General features: G+C 48.7%; 1 protein-coding gene across 1 annotated transcript in view; it reads right to left on the reverse strand.

The window, feature by feature from the left end:
- USP7 (ubiquitin specific peptidase 7) overlaps positions 1 to 17,822 on the reverse strand; it is a 49,997-nt gene that overhangs the window by 2,210 nt on the left and 29,965 nt on the right. Inside the window, exons 5-28 of the mRNA XM_056866300.1 lie at positions 17,005 to 17,093; positions 15,931 to 16,039; positions 14,208 to 14,338; positions 13,370 to 13,424; positions 12,136 to 12,216; positions 11,947 to 12,037; positions 10,525 to 10,607; positions 10,262 to 10,371; positions 9,826 to 9,982; positions 8,671 to 8,815; positions 7,840 to 7,970; positions 7,024 to 7,158; positions 6,779 to 6,880; positions 6,133 to 6,238; positions 5,800 to 5,892; positions 5,278 to 5,345; positions 4,750 to 4,850; positions 4,202 to 4,355; positions 3,793 to 3,860; positions 3,409 to 3,517; positions 3,225 to 3,302; positions 2,422 to 2,522; positions 1,915 to 2,014; positions 881 to 1,000 (exon numbers count right to left, since the gene is read on the reverse strand). Of these exons, the coding sequence (XP_056722278.1) occupies positions 881 to 1,000; positions 1,915 to 2,014; positions 2,422 to 2,522; positions 3,225 to 3,302; positions 3,409 to 3,517; positions 3,793 to 3,860; positions 4,202 to 4,355; positions 4,750 to 4,850; positions 5,278 to 5,345; positions 5,800 to 5,892; positions 6,133 to 6,238; positions 6,779 to 6,880; positions 7,024 to 7,158; positions 7,840 to 7,970; positions 8,671 to 8,815; positions 9,826 to 9,982; positions 10,262 to 10,371; positions 10,525 to 10,607; positions 11,947 to 12,037; positions 12,136 to 12,216; positions 13,370 to 13,424; positions 14,208 to 14,338; positions 15,931 to 16,039; positions 17,005 to 17,093 (2,517 nt within the window). The remainder of the gene's footprint in view (positions 1 to 880; positions 1,001 to 1,914; positions 2,015 to 2,421; positions 2,523 to 3,224; positions 3,303 to 3,408; positions 3,518 to 3,792; positions 3,861 to 4,201; positions 4,356 to 4,749; positions 4,851 to 5,277; positions 5,346 to 5,799; positions 5,893 to 6,132; positions 6,239 to 6,778; positions 6,881 to 7,023; positions 7,159 to 7,839; positions 7,971 to 8,670; positions 8,816 to 9,825; positions 9,983 to 10,261; positions 10,372 to 10,524; positions 10,608 to 11,946; positions 12,038 to 12,135; positions 12,217 to 13,369; positions 13,425 to 14,207; positions 14,339 to 15,930; positions 16,040 to 17,004; positions 17,094 to 17,822) is intronic.

Genomic DNA, 17,822 nt, shown 5'->3' on the forward strand with positions numbered 1-17,822 from the left:
AGACCCGGATTCAAATCCTCATGTCGCCGTGACGCTTGTGAGGTGACCTTGGGCCAGTTTTGCCATCTCAGCATCACTTGCCTCAGGGGCTGCTACGCAGATAAGATGTGGAACCGTCAACGCCACCCTGAGGTCCCAAATCAGAGCCCCAAACGCTGGTCCCGATATATCCCACTGCCTCTCACTGGCAGATTCTGTTTGCTTCTAAGGGGTCACTTTCTTATGGCCAAAAGACCACTTTTCTTTGGGGGTGGGGGGGACAGAAAACCTTCTTGCCTAGATGTTCCAGTCCAATATAAGTTACACACTGGCAAAGATCTTGGTGTTAAACTAAATTTGAATCCGGTCACACCTTAAAAGACCAACAACATTTCCCGGGGTATAAGCTTTTGGGAGTCACAGGTCCCTTTGTCCAATACTCGTCTTAAACTAGGACTCAACATACATGAATGAGGCCCAGTCTGATTCATCGGGAGCAGAAAAGGCTACAGATTTGAAGGGGCAAAGAAGAAAGATGAATACTGATAGCCCGTCTGCTGCCGAATCAAAAGGCCTGTCTCTCTTGCCAGTGGATCATGAGGACAGGGAGACTCAGTAACAAATCTGGGTCCAAAACGGACATGAAATGCAGCCTGTTGCTCAGTAATGAATACTCACAAAATTTTAAAAAATTAACTGTTCAGTGTTAGCAGATGTAAGATTCTTGAGTTGGGGAAGCAAAGTGCAAGCAGACTCATTGTCTGAACAGCAAACTTGTTTCAGAGGGTATTTGGGGGTGGGGGAAAGAACCACTACAATACCACACATCGCTCTGCTCAACCTAATGCAACCATGGCCTTATGTTTCAACCAGCACACCGTGAAGAACCATCGGGCCTCACCTGGTGTATCCTTAGCAAGAAAGGCGTTCCAAATGTCCCGAAAACCTCTTTCTGGAAATGAGCAACCGTGATGAGCATCTCATTCTCCTTATCTAGGTCTACCTGGTCCAGGGGGATTTCCTGCATTCAACGAGAATGACAACAGAAACATCAGTCAGGCTCACCAAGGACGACGGCAGCCAGAGGAACAGGCGGGAGCGCCGGCAATGAATCCGAAGGCTTTCTTTCTAAGCCGGACAATGACACTGCTGGAGCTCCATGAGGACCAGGCAACACGGCCACGCGGCCATCGTCCGGACAAGGGCTGGTTTCCCCCTTTTTCAGCCAGCAAACTACCAGCCCTTCTACGGCCCTGAAGCCTTGGGGACGACTTGCCATCAGCCCGACTTCATCCAGGCAGCACAATCTCTCCTCCGTTCCACCTTCAACCCGACTGCAATCTTCAGACGGGGGGGGGGGGAGGGTCTTTTTCACCACATGCACACCAACACCCGATTCCCCCACTCCTGTTCTGCTTGAAGTTGAGCCTCATGAAGAGTTTTTAAAGCCTGCTCACAACTGTGATTTTTTTGGGGGGTTGGTCTGAATAAAAGGAATTATGTTACTGCTTTGGGATTTTTTTCCCTTCCCCAAGGGGCCAGATGACCACCTAAGGTTAAAAATATATATATATATATAAAAAGCACGAGAAGAAAAAAGTTGCTTTGTGGAGTATTCCAGTTGAGGATGCATTTGGGGAAAGTCCCATGGCATTTTGAAGTCACAGGTAGGAAACCCCAGCGGCTAAACAGACTAATTAAGACTGGGCACGACACACTGCAAAGTCCTCCCGGGCGCACGTTGTCGAAATGACGCACCTGCATCCGATCTGATTTCTGCAGCAGGCATGGCGTGCCCTGCAAATGCAAAGGACACCTCAGTGGCCTCCCCCACCCCTGAAACTTTATGCCTGGGCCAATGGACCCCCTTGCTGGAAAGTGGAAGCTCTCAGAAAAAAAGCATGCAATACAGAGTTTGCGCCACACGGCGCTTACCTCTATTCGAAACGTCCGACTGGTTGCTGGTGATAAACACTCTAACAATTCATCTTCCTGATGGACACCGATTATTTTGTAACTTACAATTTCTAGCAGCCTGAATAGGGAAGAAGGAGGGGGGGATTGTCAACACATTTGCAATATACGGGGCATCGCTCAGACGCAACCAGCGGGAGCCCTTGAAACCAATGCGACTGGCGCTCTTGTCCTTTGACAGGACTTCTGGAGGGAAAATATCCCAGGAAGCAGCATCCAACTTTTCACAAAAGATATGCATCTGGGGAACATTTTCAGCAAAGCTCACCACAACATGGACACCAGACCGTGGTCTGTGGCCTTGAATGGGCCTGAAAAGAACCTTGGATTTGCTCTACCCCCTCCCTCCTTAAAAGCTAACTGTTTTCATTCTGGCCTCAAGTGAGCCTGAGTCAGAGGCAAATCTATAGTCATTTGCAACTTTGGAGAAGGCAAGGAGATACGTTCAAGACAACAGAAAACACTCGCCTTAACTTCCCCGACCCCCTCTCCGAGAGCTCTACAGCTTTTTTACATTCCTCTAATAAGTCTCGTACGCAGCCGTGCTTGTCTGGATACAGTGTTATCTCCTAAATAAGGGGGGGGGAGGGAGAAAACAGACCCGTGAAATGCAAAGAGAAACGCACAAATACATAGACGGGGCAGGCAGGAGCCTGTTGATATCGCAAATCTTCATTTTGCTGGCTTAATATGTGCCAAAGGTAAAACCTGCCAGTCACAAGTTGTCAGTGTTGATAGTACCTTAGAGGCCGACAAGACTTTTGGGGGTATGAGTTTTGATTCTTTAAAGCTCATGCCCCCCAAAATCCTGTTGGTGGACTCCAATCCTTGAGAGACGCTACCCCTATGAAAAGAAGGGCGATTTCTTTTTAATTCTGCTGTGTCATAAATTTAAAAAAACCCAGCCCTGCCACACCTAAAAGACACAGTCAAAGGCTATTATGCAATTACTTGGGAGAGGTGTAAGCAGAAAACTGTCATTTTGTAATATCGGGTAATAATATGAAAAATCCATTTGTCTCGAAAACAAAGCTGTCCAGTTTCGTCCTGAGGGAGAGAAGTCAGAATTTGGATTCTGAAGTTGGCAAATATTTCACAAAGGCTGCCTCAGCAACCCACTGTGGGCCGAGCTTTAGTCTGCAATTCAACTTTCCACCCTTAACCCCTTGACCGAAGAGAACCTGCGTTTTGCTGGGTGTCTCCCTCACTTCACTCTCTGATCACGGCTTTCAAAAAACAAAAAAAACAACAACAACAAAAGAGAGACTTACCTCTTCCCTAAAGAGGCTGTTTAGCCATATGCACTTAAAACTTCGCCTGTTTTCAAAGTCTGTGATTTTCATTTTGAGCTAGAGGGGTGACGAGACGCAAACACACAGGAAAACACTGCTTAGTCCTTCTGCTGACAAACTAAAACACCCTCCTAACCTTATGCCAATATGCAAAAAATCCTACCTGCTGATAGTAGAGTTTCTTAGGTTGCCTAGGCTTGAAGAATTGCAGAAGATCTCTTAAAGTTCCATCATAATTATGTCTAAGAGGGTTACCTGGCCCATCTCTATAACTGAACAAGGAAAAAACAGGACAGAAAGCTCACTCTAGGCGACATCTCTACTCCCGCCTTCTTTTCCTTTTCAACGAACGTTGAGGGTCAGGGACCTCATCTGTCAATGCTGGTAACCGGAGCTACGCCCCCACCCCCCACGAACCGAACCGGACTCCTCATTCCAGGCATAAGCAAGCCATCCCCACGGCCACGGCTGTGTTTGTGCTCAGATCAGGCTAAACCCACTCGGGAATCTAAAAGGAGGTTTAGGGGTTTAGGTGATCCTCTCTTACCCTTGAGACTTGAAGAACTGCAGCAGCATTGGGTCTGTGTTAAGCCTCTGGGCGACTGTCTTCGCAACCTGGGAAACATTTTGGGGAAAAAAGAAATAAAAGAACTCTGAACAAAAATGCAAGTTTCGGGGAACGACAAGCGGTTCTGCTCTTGTGATTCAGCACGGTGCCCTCACTCTGGAAGGAGCCCAATCCACACCACTCCTTCCTTAAAAAGTACACATGGAGTTCCTTGGAAAGGTGCCAGGCAATATTTGGGAAACGGGGGCTGACCAGCCCAGCTGGGAGACAAGACATCTCTTCTAAATCCCGTCCTAGAACCGGAACTTCCAAAGGCATTTGCCAATCCGACGGCAAGTGTTGCTCTCGTCCCCAGTTTCCTTGGCAGGAACGCCAGGGGAGAAGGTACCTGAAAATAATTCATTCTGTTGGACAACGTCACGACGAAGCCCGGGTCGTTGGGGATGGTTTTGTCACAGAAGATGACGTCGACTCGGTGGTACAAGTCTCGGAAGTACTCTTTTGCGGTGGGAAGTTCGCTGTTATCATTCTCGGGGTCATCCCTGTGAAGGCGAGACAAGAACACAGCCATCTTACGCCCAAGAAGGAAGATGAGATGGGCTGTGGGGACAATAAAGCCACCCTGTTGACGCCTTTTGGAAAACCTTTCAGAAATAATCCAAGGCAGCTGAGCAGGCCCTGTTAAGATGCTCACAAGAGACACTCCCCTATACAAGGACAAAGGCTTCTGGGTGCTGGAAGCTTTTAGAAGCCCAGAACAGCTCACGTCAACCCTGCTCTACATGGCTGAAGGTGAAACCCTCAACTAGCTTATTTGATAGCTGAGTCAACGTCGACGTCAGAAAGGGCACAAAGCAGAGACTTCTGAGCCAGACCTTCAACGTTTCCCAGGGCTTAAGCGACAACCGCTGTCACAGGGCCTCTGTGGATACCTACTTCTGAAACACAATGATGTCGCCATCCATGAGTTCATCAAGAGCTTTGTCGAGCGACACGTCATAGTCCTGGATTCTCTCCGTTAAATTCGGTTTAACTTCCTGAGGCAAAAGAGGAGAGATGGCAGATCAGAGCCTCTTTTCGTTAAAGCACAGATCACCACCTTCCCAGTCTGAAATGTGTTTTATCCCCTTTCCGCTCATGTGATCTGCAGTCCCTGTGAAGGCTATAGCAGCAGTAGCCATACTATAACCTCCCCACACACAACCAACCCAGTCTACAAAAAAAAAAAAAAAAAAATAGATGGGAAAGTGTCCTGGGGTATCATAAAGACGAACAGATGGCTTAGTCTGGGCCAGGAATCTGAATTCAAAGGGATCCGAATCAGAGGGTCTCCTCTGTAAACCTAAGAGTAACGGGGTTTTGGAACTCCCTTTCTTTAGCAGACACTGCACTTAACATCCCTCAACCCCACCTGCCATCAGGAAAACTTTCTGGTTTTTTGTTTAAGAAAGAGATGATCCAAACCTCATAGAGGATAAGATTAGATTCTTGGGGAAATCCTGCTCTCTCACACATAACCGGCAGCAAGTCACCTTGGGAAAGAAAAGAGGCGCATTAATGCTTTCGCTGGCTTTCCAAGTGCATCCCCATTTCACCCGCCAGCATCAGGCCTTCCAGGTTTCGGAAGCCATTCTCCACCCTAATTTTTGATGGAAGACGAAATGAAACAAAGCAACTGTAGGCGACCATCTGAGTTCAAAGAGGATCAGACCCTCGCCCGTGGTGAGAGGTCATGTTAAAGTAAACTAGGATTTAGGAAACTGAAGTAAGAGGCTGAAGTAGGTACATTTCCACCCCTCGAGCCTCTTGCAAGCAAATTCTTCCTACCTACATTGGTGAAGGTGCAGCACGCTGCCCAACCATTGCTAGCCAGTGCTAAAATAAACCTTGGGATGATCCTAAGCTTTGTCAGACAGCTGCACCACAATGTGCATTATTTGTATCTGCATTATATACCAGGCATAGTAGTGCCATTCAATTACTTACGTATTTTACAGGATATCGGTGTGTAGATATGTCCACAGTAATTCAAACTCCGTGTCTTTGGGTCATACATCTTCAGGAACAACATGACATCGTCTACAAGTTAGGAAGCAAAAAGGGGGGGAAATTAAGTTTGATTACATCAGAAGGATGGCTCCTTTTGCGCTCGAGAAAGACTGCATCCATGGCAGCTAAAACAGAAAATGTCCTGGAGCGTGCGTGGTATGGCCAACAAGTTCAGGGACAGGATTTTGGATTTTCTGCGCTGAGCACAGTGCTGGCCTAGATGGCGTCTCAAAGACCGTTCTGGCTCTAGGATTCTCCGAGGACACTTACGGTCTTTGTCAAACTTGGGTAACGTTGCTCCCGTTGCGGCCATTTCTGGGTCTACCGTTTCCAGGAATATAGTCCACGGATTTTCATTGTCGCTAAGCTCAATCATCTGCATGGTTAAGGGAGAGAGAGAGAGAGAAGACACCAATGTTAACAACAACAATGTTGAGACCACTCAGAATAGGTTGGCTTTATGTGGTGCTGGTCCACCCGTTTCACTGACTTGAAAATAAAAATCACAATGATGCATTTGGGACTCTTTTACTCTTCATGCAGTTCTAAGTTAGTAGCAAGCAGCAGCACGCAAAAGTGATTGAGCAACACTAACCCAAACCCCACCTTACTTCTAGTTACTTTTATTTGGGCTCCTAAAAATAAAACTTAAAGCCTGTTTGACATTTTAACACAACCAGGACTTCCAGGAAAACAGCCGCTGGCTACTAGGAATCACAACCACTGCCTCCAATCCGTCCAACCCTGCTGTCACGGTTGAACATTCCATGACAAACTGCTTCGGTAGGCCCAAGATTGGGGGCACTCATCCAAGCTGCTACAGTGGACTCTCACATTCCACAGGCACATCTTCGCCGTGGAATGCAGAAGCTTTACGTTACAACTTAAAATGTGTGACCCCGCCTTCCATGCTTACAGTTTTATTGCCATCCGCTTCGTTATCCAACATCGCTGGCCGTTTCGTTCCATTACTTCGGGCCTGCATCGGCCACAACCGAATCTGATCTTGAGGAAACCCCTGCGGAGAAAAATCATATCGGAGAAAACAGGTGGCCATTACAACTCTACTCAACAACACACAAACACACCCCTCTCCCCGATCTGAAGAATGCCAAGCCTCTGCGTCAGGAACAAACGGACCTTCCCGGGGGGCTTCCTTACCATGGTCTGAGAAAGGTTTTGAACAAACTCTGCCAGCGTCGAGTTCTTCAACACCTTGAACACCGTGTATTTCACTTTCTCTTCATCATACATGTCGTTTCCTTGGTGGCCACAAAACTGGTCCTCTGTGACTATCTGAAAAACCACAGGGGAGCCGTTCTATGAAGCCGTTCTGCCCACTTTCACAAGCTTCCGCGATGCTGGCACTGGCAGTCCCCCCAATCCTTTTCCTTTCCTTTATCCCTTAGAAGCTCCTTGATCCATTGATCTTGAGCAGCATATAGCTAATGTTTGAGGGATATAAGGGCTGGAACAAATCTTGCCACTGACAATGTAGCCTTGGGATCCCTGTCACTTAGTAAAAAGGGCATTATGTCAGACACAGAGGCACTGGATTTATATGTTAAAAGGGGAGAGATATAATGTGCTCGAAGTTCCTCATAAAAGCGGCATTCCAAGAGCTAATGAATCAATAGAGCCGGAAGAGCAAGGACAGGTCCTGTCTGGGTATGGCCAATCCTTGGAAACCCAGGGGCAGCACAGTCGCCCGTTCTGCTGCTCTTAATAGCCAGCTAGCTGCTGAAGCAAATTTTGGGGAGCAGCAGCTCACGTGGGCTGATGTTGTGGTCAGGCCTTTGGAAACCAACTGGTAATACAAGGACCCCTCGCTGTTTGTTTTCCTGTTTATAGTTTTACCTGCCAAGCTGGAAGCCCCCGCCTGCCCCTGAAGGGAACTGCCATGAAACTTTAGCAAAAAAATACGGGCGAGGCTCCACACAACAGACGCAGAACCCAAAGCTCTCTGTCACAGCTGACCTGCACTTGCATGTAGAGGTGGGCTTCCTGCCTCTCCTTTCTCTTCTGAGCCTCTATTCTCTTCTCTTCTTGCAACCTTTCCACTAGCTGCTGAGGGATATCATGGTCCGTGACCGGCTGCAGGACTTCACCTGGGAAGCGGGAGGAAAGGACAGGCAGAGGCATTTGTGACACTCTTGAAAAAGAAACAGTGTCTGTCAAAAAGAGAAAGAGCCAAAGAACACCCCTTATGTTATTGATATAGTAGCAGCAAGCAGTTACTCCTGGGAACCTCCCCCCCCCCCCCACACAAAGTTTGGCAATATTCTCAACATCCAGACAAGATTTTCATATTTAAATGGATTCCCTTTCTAGGCCTCTGCTGCTGCCCAAAAGCACTGGGTGGGAGACTACAAACCCCCTTCTGCTAAACCAGGTCCTACAGCTGATGGAGAAACACTTGGGAGGAAAGGATGCCAGACGATCCGGAACGGGCCATCAATTCTGAAGACCACGCTGTCCTTTGGGCATACAAGAATGTTTATGTCCTCCAGCGGAGCTTTTGGAATTCATCCTTTCTAAATGGCATTTTTAAATGCTGCTGGAATTGTGGCAGGGGTGGCAAACCGCTTTTATACCTTCTGGTACTACAGGTTTTTTGTGTGTTTCTGCTCTTTAAAACCCAGGCCTGTGTTTGCCCCCAACTTCACATTTCACTTCAACACACAAAACAGCCATTAGACAGAACTGCTAAGCCATTTCTTGATCAGCTTGGGAGCCTGTGGTGATGGTCTGCTTTAGGTCTTACAAGATGAGCCCCTAGAGCTGCCAGGGACTTACGCCAGCACGTACTTAGTTTGGTCTCCCTGATGTAAACCAACATGTAGGCATTCGTACAATGCCGTACAGACAGGTCATCATCGTGGCCGCCGTAGTTATGTTCAATAGCTTCTTCTTTTGTACATCTAGACACAACGTCGTCGTCAAATTTACACCACTGCGAAGGAAAGAACACGCCAACATCTTTGACGGAGATCGAGCCAGAACCAAAATAGGTTTTACAGACAGACTGAAACGACACGAAAATTGTCGCAAACAAGTTCCACGCTGCATCAGATGTAGGGATCTTTTCCCCCAGAACACCAAGATGAGACTTCCCCCTGTCCTTGGCAGCCACGAGGACTAGAAGATTCATTTAGAGGGGAGATTTTAAATACTACCACTTATGCACAAATGTTTCCTAAAGAGCCAAAATTATAGAGGCAAACGTCTAAGTAGGTACAAATTCAGCCACTGCCAATGAAGTAATGAACGCAGAGTTAACAGAAAATAACGAAGGCGGGAGAAGTGTTAGATCAAAGGCCAGGATCCAAACATTTAGAGCGGTTCCTCAGTGGAACAGGCTTTCTCGGGAGGCGGTAAGCGCTCCTTCCCTGGAGGTTTTTAAGAAGAGGTTAGATGGCCATCTGTCAGCAATGCTGATTCTATGACCTTAGGCAGTTCATGAGAGGGAGGGCAACTTGGTCATCTTCTGGGCACGGAGTAGGGGTCACTTGGGGTGTGTGTGGGGGAGGCAGTTGTGAATTTCTTGCATTGTACAGGGGGTTGGACTAGATGACCCTGGTGGCCCCTTCCAACTCTATGATTCTAGGTTGCAAGTAGAATTCCACATACACACACGACACTATTTGGTTTCTCTCCTGGGGGGGCACCTCCCCTGGAACAGCAGCCAAAGAGGCAGAAAGGGCTGTCGCTGGAAGCAAACCCCCTCCCCCACACATCAGGGATCTTGGCTGAAGAGTTCTTTTTAGAAGAACTAATTCCAACAGATTCTCCGCTTGGGAAGCCTGGGTGCTGTACTAGTGAGTCTAGCCTGGTGCAGTTAACCCCGAGCCTGGCTTCAGCACGGTTTGATTCGGATGGCAAGCTTTAAAAAAAAGGAGATGGCAGCCCAGCTCTGTGAACACGCAGCGGGAAGGGGGGGCTGGGCTCTCCGGCATTACTCACTTTCCCATCGCCTTTTGGATTCAAGTAAACAACATAATGTCCGCCGTGGTTGTCTCCGCTGTGTACAAGCACTGCATGAAGAATGTAGTTGGCTGCATCTTTAGGGTCAGTTTTTTGTAAAAATTCGTCGAGAGGCAACTGATCCGGAAACTCAAACCTGGTTTTGAAGGGAGGAAGAGTCGCGTGCGGTTACTGCTTACTGAACGCAAAACCGGTTAGTCATGAACAAACACAGGGGGGACGAGCCACTCGCCAGAGGAAGAGCAGGCCCGAGAGACCCAACCATGCGACAAAATTCAACTGAACTTCTCGTGTTTCTTTAGAACTGTCACACACACCCCAAAAGAAATTAATGCGTCAGAAGCTACAATTCTATGTCAATTCATCACATGGCCCCGTATTTTCGTCTAGCCTTTCGACACGACGTCAGCCTTACCTGTCGTTGATCTTGATGTTCTGGTCAGTTTGGGGGTCGTACATGAACCGCATGAGTTGCAGGTGCAGCACGGGGGGCAGCGTGAGGAACTTGACCCCCTTCTCCGCTTCCTGCGTTACCAGGGAAGAAAAACAGAATCAGCAGAGCCCACCTAAGCGGATCTTTTCCATCGACAAAGCGGGGACACAAGCGAAGCGTCCTCAGCATCAGGGGTCACCCCCAGAAGCTTCCGCCAGGTGGCCAGGTGAGAGAGCCCGGCGTACCTGCAAGCCGTGCTCCCCAGCATCGTACTTGTTGTCCCCGTCCAGCTGTTCCACTGCAACGTAGTCAATGAACGACTCAAATACTGGAAAAGAGGGAGACGAGGAACAGAGGTTTACACCAGTTTGACTCAGCGGCAGTCAGCGCAAAAAAAAAAAAAGTCATCTTTAGGCATCTGCCACCACCCCAGTTATCTTCTGTGCTTTATACCGCAGTCCTGTTTAAAAGGCAAACAAAATAATTTCAGAAGAAATGCAGACGAACAAAACTAAGCTTTGGGCCACCTGCTTGCCTTCCACCTTATGTGTTAGAAGAAGAAGAGTTGGTTTTTAAACCCCGCTTTTATCTACTTTTAAGGAGTCTCAAAGCGACTTACAATCCCCTCCACTTCCCCTCTCCAAAACAGACACCTTGTGAGGTAGGTGGGGCTGAGAGAGTTCGGAAAGAACTGTGACTAGCCCAAGGTCAGCCAGCAGGCTTCATGCGGACGAGTGAGGAATTCAACCCAGCTCCCCAGATTAGAGTCTGCTGCTCATGTGGAGGAGTGGGGAATCGAACCAAGTACTCCAGATTAGAGTCTGCCGCTCTTAACCACCGTCACAGAATCTGTTCACACTCTAACTAGGGAAAAATCGCAACGATAAGAATTCTGTGCGAATGCCTGTCATTGTGGGGGGAAAGTTAATAACTGGTCCAGGAAGTACACCATATTTATTTGAACGTGATCGTGCCCCTTATAGTGTAATGAAAATTCCTATTCCAGGGGACAGATAAATGGATGGGGGAACGGCGAATTCAAAAACGTGAAATACAGCTCAGATTAGACACAGACTTTGTCTTTACAGAAAGGGGCATGTCTGTGTCATGCACAGTTATCAGGCTGAAAAGGGCTACAGAATCACACGTCTGGAAGGGCCACTGTCAAATCTCTCCCCTCAAAGCAGAGACCAAGCACACCACAAAAACCAACCACATTTTTATCCCACCCGCCCTCCAAGGAGTTCAGGACAATGTACGCAGCTCTCTGCTCCTCCATTTTAACCTCACAACAACCCTGTGAGGTCAGGCTGGGCTGACAGAAAGGGACTGGCCCAGGGTCACCCCACCTCTGCCTCCCTGGGCCATGGACCGACCCGCTAACCACGGCACCACACTGTTGATTACAAGCCAATAGCTGCGGGAGGATGGATTCCACCAAGCCAAATCCCGGACCGAGGAGAAAGATTTTCCCAAGATCTCTGGCCAACATGAACCTGGCTAGTGCGTGTTTTGTGTTTGGGGTGGACAATAAATGATCTGTTGCTTGAGAACACAGAGAAGCATTACTTTCAGTTACAACTGGTATCACGGGCCCTGGACTTCTTGGAAAAGCCAAGGGTCTCAGTGAAACACAAGAATTTCTGCACAGAGAACGGACAACTTACTGTTTTTCTTTCCCTTTATACTTAGTTGGATATCATAATAATCCTCTATTCGTTCAGACCGATAGTCTACGTGTTTGCATTGGATATAAGACTGCCAAAACAAAAAGGTTTATGGGGACAGTGAGATGCACACCGACAAAGACGCAACCCCACCCCCCCAAAAAAACGCTTCCAAGCCCAAATACCTACCACCATCTTGCCTCGGAATAATTTAGGAATCGTGCCCTCTACACATGTTCCTTTCATTTTATTTTCCACATTATCAAGCAACTGAAAGGAAACAGAAGAGACGTCTTGGGGGAAAGCACGTGCAATTATAAGGTCTATAATCTAATAATCTAAGCGGCCCCCAACCCAATCCAGGCACAAGTGATTTTATTGTTGGTACCCACACTGAGCCTGGGTTTTGGCCAGGGAGTGCGGGCTAGAAATAAAATAAATAATTAGTTGAGGCCAGCTGCAGCATTGGAGGCTCCCAGATCACACTGAATGACTTGTTTGCTTTCTCGATTCAACAGAAAGTTATTTTCCCCCGCCCCCCCCGCATTCTGGTTTAAGGTTTCAAACGCTGTGTGCTGGCATCTTCCCACCCACCATATCTGAAGAATCAATACTGACAGGAAAAACGAAGAAGAGTTGGTTTTTATACGCCGACTTTCTCTACCACTTAAGGGAGACTCAAACCGTCTTACAAGCACCTTCCCTTCCCCACAACAGACACCCTGTGAGGTAGGTAGGGCTGAGAGAGTGTCACTAGCCCAAGGTCACCCAGCTGGCTTCGTGTGGAGGAGTGGGGAAACAAATCCAGTTCACTAGAATAGCCTCCGCCGCTCATTTGGAGGAGTGGGGAATCAAACCCGGTTCTCCAGATCAGACCCCACCGCTCCAAACCACCGCTCTTAACCACTACACCACACTGGCTACTAACACTCTGATTTTCCACACTGGCTACCAACACTCTGATTTTTCACTTGCTAAATGCGGTCTCCCTGCTGTGAGCAATTTCCTACACGGCTCATCCCATTATTTCAACGGTGCCCACTTTCTAGAGGAGAGTTGGCAGCGCTCCGTTGTCTTGAGCGCCACTTCTCTAGAAATGAAGCCCGGTCCGGCAACGGCCAACGAGGGAGAGATGGCTGTTTTTCAGCGCGGGCGCAAGGGAACTCTTCACCTGCACAGAAGCACGCTTGTGATGGTGCAAATTCCAGGCCTCGGCATTAACAACCGAGACAGGTTCCGAAGCCAAGGTCTGGTATAAACTGGACCCAGAGTGTACAATCCCACAGGAACCTCTCTTGCTTCCGACGAGGCTTGCGCAGGACAGCTCCCTGCTGGATCGAGCCCTTAGGGAAATGCAGTACGGAACTACCATCTACTCGCAACCACACATCAAGCAAAGAGAGCAACGGGCAATGATACATACCACCCGACACAGCTCCTGAACGTCATGTTGCATGAAGCTGTCTAAAGTCTCCCATCTTTAAGCAAAACAAGACAAACAAAAATTGCCACTTCCACAACAAAAACATTTGAAACAGCGGAGAGTCATTAGAGCTATTTGTTCCGGTGCAAAAAAACAGGCCAGGGACGAATGAAGGTGGGTGTACCTCCAAATGAAAGCACAGAATGAGAAGCTCTACAGATTCCCGCTGTCTAGACACCCCCAGGAGGCAGGAAATCCAGGATTTGCATTGATTTGTTCAGTTCCCGAGTTGTTCACCAGGTTCAAAGTAGCATCGGGGGAAAGTGGCACCCTTCCACACATGCATGGCTAAACTGCACAATACACAACCCTTCACATATCCCACAGGGGGCAAGAGAGCGTATGACTCTGAAACACGCTACGTCCTTCAAGCGTGACAGTTTACGAGAAGCCGTTTTCAAAGAGCCTGAGTTGGAAGGAGCACTTAAGAGGCCACCTCAGTCGTCTGGAAACCCAAAGCCAGAGCATCCCTGACTTTGCTCGAAAACCTCCAGTGAGGGGGAGCACACGCAGACGACTCAAGTCGGCACCACTGCCGGACTGGTCTTAGGAAGTTCCTTCTCAAGTTCAACCAGAACCAACCCCCTTGTAACTTAACGCCCATTAAGTTCCTGTCTGGCACAGCAGGGAACAAGTCCCTGGACCTCTTCTGCCAGACAACGCTTCAGCCATCTGAAGAGCACGACCATGAGAAATCACAGAAACTGGCATGAGGAAAGCAGGTTTTTTTTAAAGGGGGAGGGGGACGGGGAGGCTCGGGTACCTAGCCAGCACTTACCCAAACGATTTGGTTAGCTTCTTAGTTCCTACAGGTTTGTCGCTATGCTGAAGCTCATAGAACACCCTCTGCAATGCTAAAGGAACACTTTTCGATGAGTCATCTCCTTCTGTGGGCATCATGTACACAGCCTACAAAAGCATCCAGTTTAATTAGGACTGTGGGAAAGGGTTTTCTGGCGCCGCGTCATCATTCACAGTTTGTCAGTTTCATCCCGACCATTTAGGATTGACATCGACTGAGCACCTTTTGGGGATTTCAGTACTACCTCGACCGCTAAGGAAAGGGCATGAATTTGTTGGCCCGAGACACAGTTCGGTTGAACTCCCTCACCCATTTACAACGAGGAACTGTAAGCCATGTGACTAACATGGATACAAGGAGGGCAGGAACTGGCACCGTGCCAACGAGGGAAGCGCGAGGGAAAGGGGTTAGGCGGGGTTTACTGATCCGTTAATCACCCTGGAAGAGGGAGGAAACATACACTAATGCAATTCACAGATTATATTCAACTGGGAAGGATTGAGAACAGCGGCGAATTTAGATGAGGGGGGCCTTAAAGGGATTAAAATGTGAAATGGCAAAAGGCCGGACTCGCCACAGTGAGTTGCTCTAGGAGGGGGAAGACGCCCGGCTTGTGAAGGCGCGGAGAAGAGGAATGAGAAGGGCAGCTTGCAAAAAGGAAGGGCCATGGCGAGGCTGTGTAGAAAGGGGGGAAGCAAGTTTCCATTTCTCGGTTCAGATGAAAGCAGCCAGAGCACGAGGCAGTTAGAGGCTGATCCACATTGCTCAGAAGTCTCCACCCCCCCTCCATCAAAGCCCTGATTGGGATGGCTACAAATCACTCTGCAAAGGACACACAGCAGGCGCACCCTTCAAAGCACTCAAGGACTTTGGCATGTTATTTGAGAGGTGGACTTTTTGGGGGGCAGTGGAGCAGTTGCGACGAGAAGGAATATTGCCTTGATTCTATCATGCCTATTATATGAGGTGCAGTGGAACACAGACAGGACAATACTGCTGCAGTCGTCTTGTTTGTGGACTTCCTAGAGGCACCTGGTTGGCCACTGTGCGAACAGACTGCTGGACTTGATGGGCCTGGGTCTGATCCAGCAGGGCTTTCCTTATGTTCTTATGCTCATGCCTATTCTCTCCAGGATCAGAGGAGCATGCCTATTACATTAGGTGCTGTGGAACACGGGCAGGATAATGCTACTGCAGTCGTCTTGCTTGTGGGCTTCCTAGAGGCACCTGGTTGGCCACTGTGTGAACAGACTGCTGGACTTGATGGGCCTTGGTCTGATCCAGCAGGACCTTTCAATACCACCGCCGGCAGTTCATGAAAAGACCTGGTGTCCCTGCATATAATGGAACGGACGGAAGGGAAACAGGACTGAAAAGCAGCTTCCCCGATATTCTAGAAGTAAATCCTCCTACCTGTCCTCAAGAAACCGAAGACAGCCTAAAAAAAGGTGGGGGAGAAGACTGCAAAAACAGTGTAGAACCTCTCTTTTGGGCACAACGAAGGGAGCAGATGTAACAGAACCGGAAGGTCAGACCGAAGCCAAGGACTGTGCTCTCTGATCGTCGTCTCCTTAGGGGACTGCCCCCCACCCCCATGTGCGGCCACACCTCTCAGCTACGCAGCGGGTTGCTCCTCACCCCCATTTTCTAGCCATATCAGCAGTGTACCGACAAGGAAGGCACAAAGCTCTGAGCTTACCTTTCGCAGCTGGTTTGTGAAAAATAGTGTCTGTAATAAACTGTTCATATAACAGGTTGCTCCCTGGTTCTTCAGCCCCACGTAGCCTGTATGCTTCTTGGAATCCCACCTAGAAAAAGCCAGGGGTTGGGTTTAAAACATGCGCGCGTGGCCATCAGGGTGCATTTCCGGTTTACAAATGTGAAACTATCTGAATACATGGGCACTGTTTTCAGCATCAGACTTCCGTCAGCTGGTCAAATGCGTTCAACTGTGCAAGAGCACATTCCCCATGTACTGTTCTCCCACAAATGCCACGTTGACTAAAATCATGAGGAGTGGTCCCCACAGAGTTCTTTCCTTTGCTTTCTAGTGAAGAAGCAGTCCTCTCCTCTCTCAGCTGGACAAAGCCGCCCCGAGAGGTGGGTGGTGATGCGCAATCTGGCAACATTCACATGAACAAATGGTTCAGGAGCACGGGGTGCCCTTGACGGGCTTCTACGGTTCTTCCATTTTTATCCTCCCGACAACCCTATGAGTTAGGCTAGCCCAAGAAAGAATGACTGGCTCAAAGGTCACCCGGTGAACTTCATGGCAAAGGAGCGGGGCGGGGGCTTTGAACCCAGGCCTCCCTCACTGGTCCTAGCCCAACACTCTAACTAGCCTGGTTCTGTCCTATTCTGCTCCTGGATTAGGCACTTTATGGTTTGAGAGCTTGTGCCCTATTAAAGTTGCCATGAGAGAAGGAACCTGGTCACTCTGAGAGAAGGAACCTGATCAGCAGTACAATTCTAAGGAGAGTTACTCCAGTCTATGCCCACTGGAACGAATGGGCTTAGACTGGAGCAACTCTCTTTTAGGACTACCCTTTAAATTTCAAAGACCTGATCACGCCTTTTCCTCCTTTCTATCTTTGCTCTTCTGAGAGGGTTCAAGGGTCCCAGCCAGTTACAACTTTTACACACTTTCACAGCGAGACGAGGCGGCCTTTCAACTAATTCTGAGAAAAGGGAGGATCTGTTTTTTGGAGAGTCCACTGAACGTTGCTTTGTGTGTGGCAGACGGAGTTTTTTTTTTAGAAAAAAAGCTACTCACGCCACGCCGTGTGGGGCATCGGCTTGAACGCAGACTTCAAAAGTGACTTTGTCGTCTTCTATGTAGCCTTTATCTGGATCAGTAACTTCCTGTTAAAAAAAATCAACACGAAGTACATTAAAAATCAGATGCCGGACAACCTTTCGGACTGTTTGTGGCTCTCCCCGCCCCCCACATTTGGAAATTTAGGCCAATCTAGAAAACTCCTTTTAAAAGGGGAGTGGGGAGAAACTCCAGCTAAAATCTATAACGTTTGCCGAAGTTTGACGTTGATGTTGAATGCTATCAGAACATCTCATGCTGTCTACAGATGATCTCTTTTTGAAAATCAATGCCAGCTACTTTCTTCCTCCCCTCCGCCCTCTGCTACAGCGGCACGAGCCCTGAGCCAGCACCGGGAGCCGGGTGGCTGTGCAAATGAATCCAGGAAAGGAAAGGAAGGGGTGGGGAGGAGAAGCGCATCACGTCCCGCAGTGTTTCAGCCGCTCTCCTTGGCCTCATTCACATTGGTACAACAGTGCTGTTGACAGTCAGGGGGTGGAGGGGGGAGATGAAGCGACTGGGAAACATCCCCCAACAGGGCGAGGCTGCCATGTTCGGGGCGGGGGGGCTGAATGAGTAGCTTCCTGCTCACTAAAGCCCAGTACCTCATGAGTCAGGAGCACCAGCATCAACTAGCCCAACCGTTGCCGACTGCGGACGCCGGTAGCGAGGCGAACGGAAAGTGCAATCAATCCAGCCTCGAACCCGAGCCATTATAAATGCAGGGGGAGGATTTGTACCTTCCCAACCCCGGTGACACACAGAGATTTGGAAGC

Source organism: Euleptes europaea, chromosome 21, assembly GCF_029931775.1.
Source record: "Euleptes europaea isolate rEulEur1 chromosome 21, rEulEur1.hap1, whole genome shotgun sequence".
In the NCBI taxonomy this organism is placed as follows: Eukaryota; Metazoa; Chordata; class Lepidosauria; order Squamata; family Sphaerodactylidae; genus Euleptes; species Euleptes europaea.